General features: G+C 72.7%; 1 protein-coding gene across 1 annotated transcript in view; it reads left to right on the forward strand.

Moving 5' to 3' along the window:
* Positions 1-685, forward strand: part of IRF6 (interferon regulatory factor 6) — an 11,958-nt gene that overhangs the window by 2,791 nt on the left and 8,482 nt on the right. Inside the window, exons 2-3 of the mRNA XM_012734211.1 lie at positions 307-483; positions 545-683. Coding sequence (XP_012589665.1) covers positions 310-483; positions 545-683 — 313 coding nt within the window. The 5' untranslated portion in view covers positions 307-309. The remainder of the gene's footprint in view (positions 1-306; positions 484-544; positions 684-685) is intronic.

The raw sequence follows: 685 nt of genomic DNA on the forward strand, positions 1-685 counted from the left end.
CGGGCCGTCCCCTGGCCGCTGCCCCCCCCCGTGGGCCACAGGGCCCGGTGCTGCCGCTCGGCCTCGGCGGGGGTGTTCCAGGGCGATGACATCACCCCGCTGTTCCTGCTTCGGGATTTAAATAGAAGAAATGCGATCGGCTTTGCTGATAAGGCGCCCTGGCGGGCGGCGCTGGGGGCCGCGTCCCCGGGCCAGCCCGCGTCCTGCCCACCTGGCTCGGCTCTTGCCCACGTCTGGCTTCTGGGCCCGAGCCCAAGGGCCGCCCGCGGGGAGAGGCCCCCGCCGCTCACTCCTCCGCTCCCCCAGAGCATGGCCCTGCACCCCCGCAGAGTGCGGCTGAAGCCCTGGCTGGTGGCCCAGGTGGACAGCGGCCTGTACCCGGGCCTCATCTGGCTGCACCGGGACTCCAAGCGCTTCCAGATCCCCTGGAAACACGCCACGCGCCACAGTCCGCAGCAGGAGGAGGAGAACACCATCTTCAAGGTACCTGGGCGCTGAGCCAGCCGGCCGGTGACAGCGTCCCGCCCTCTCGCCCTGTGCCGAGACGTCGGGAGCCACGTGGCCGTGGGCTCTGTCCACGCGTGGCTTCCCGGGCGACGAGCGGCTCCCCCTCGGGGGTCTGATGACGCAGAGACAGGACCTGGCCGACGACGCGTCGCGGCCCCCCGCCCGTCCCCCGACGGGC

The sequence above is a fragment of the Condylura cristata genome, unplaced genomic scaffold (assembly GCF_000260355.1).
Source record: "Condylura cristata isolate star-nosed mole 26May11 unplaced genomic scaffold, ConCri1.0 scaffold00050, whole genome shotgun sequence".
Classification (NCBI taxonomy): Eukaryota; Metazoa; Chordata; class Mammalia; order Eulipotyphla; family Talpidae; genus Condylura; species Condylura cristata.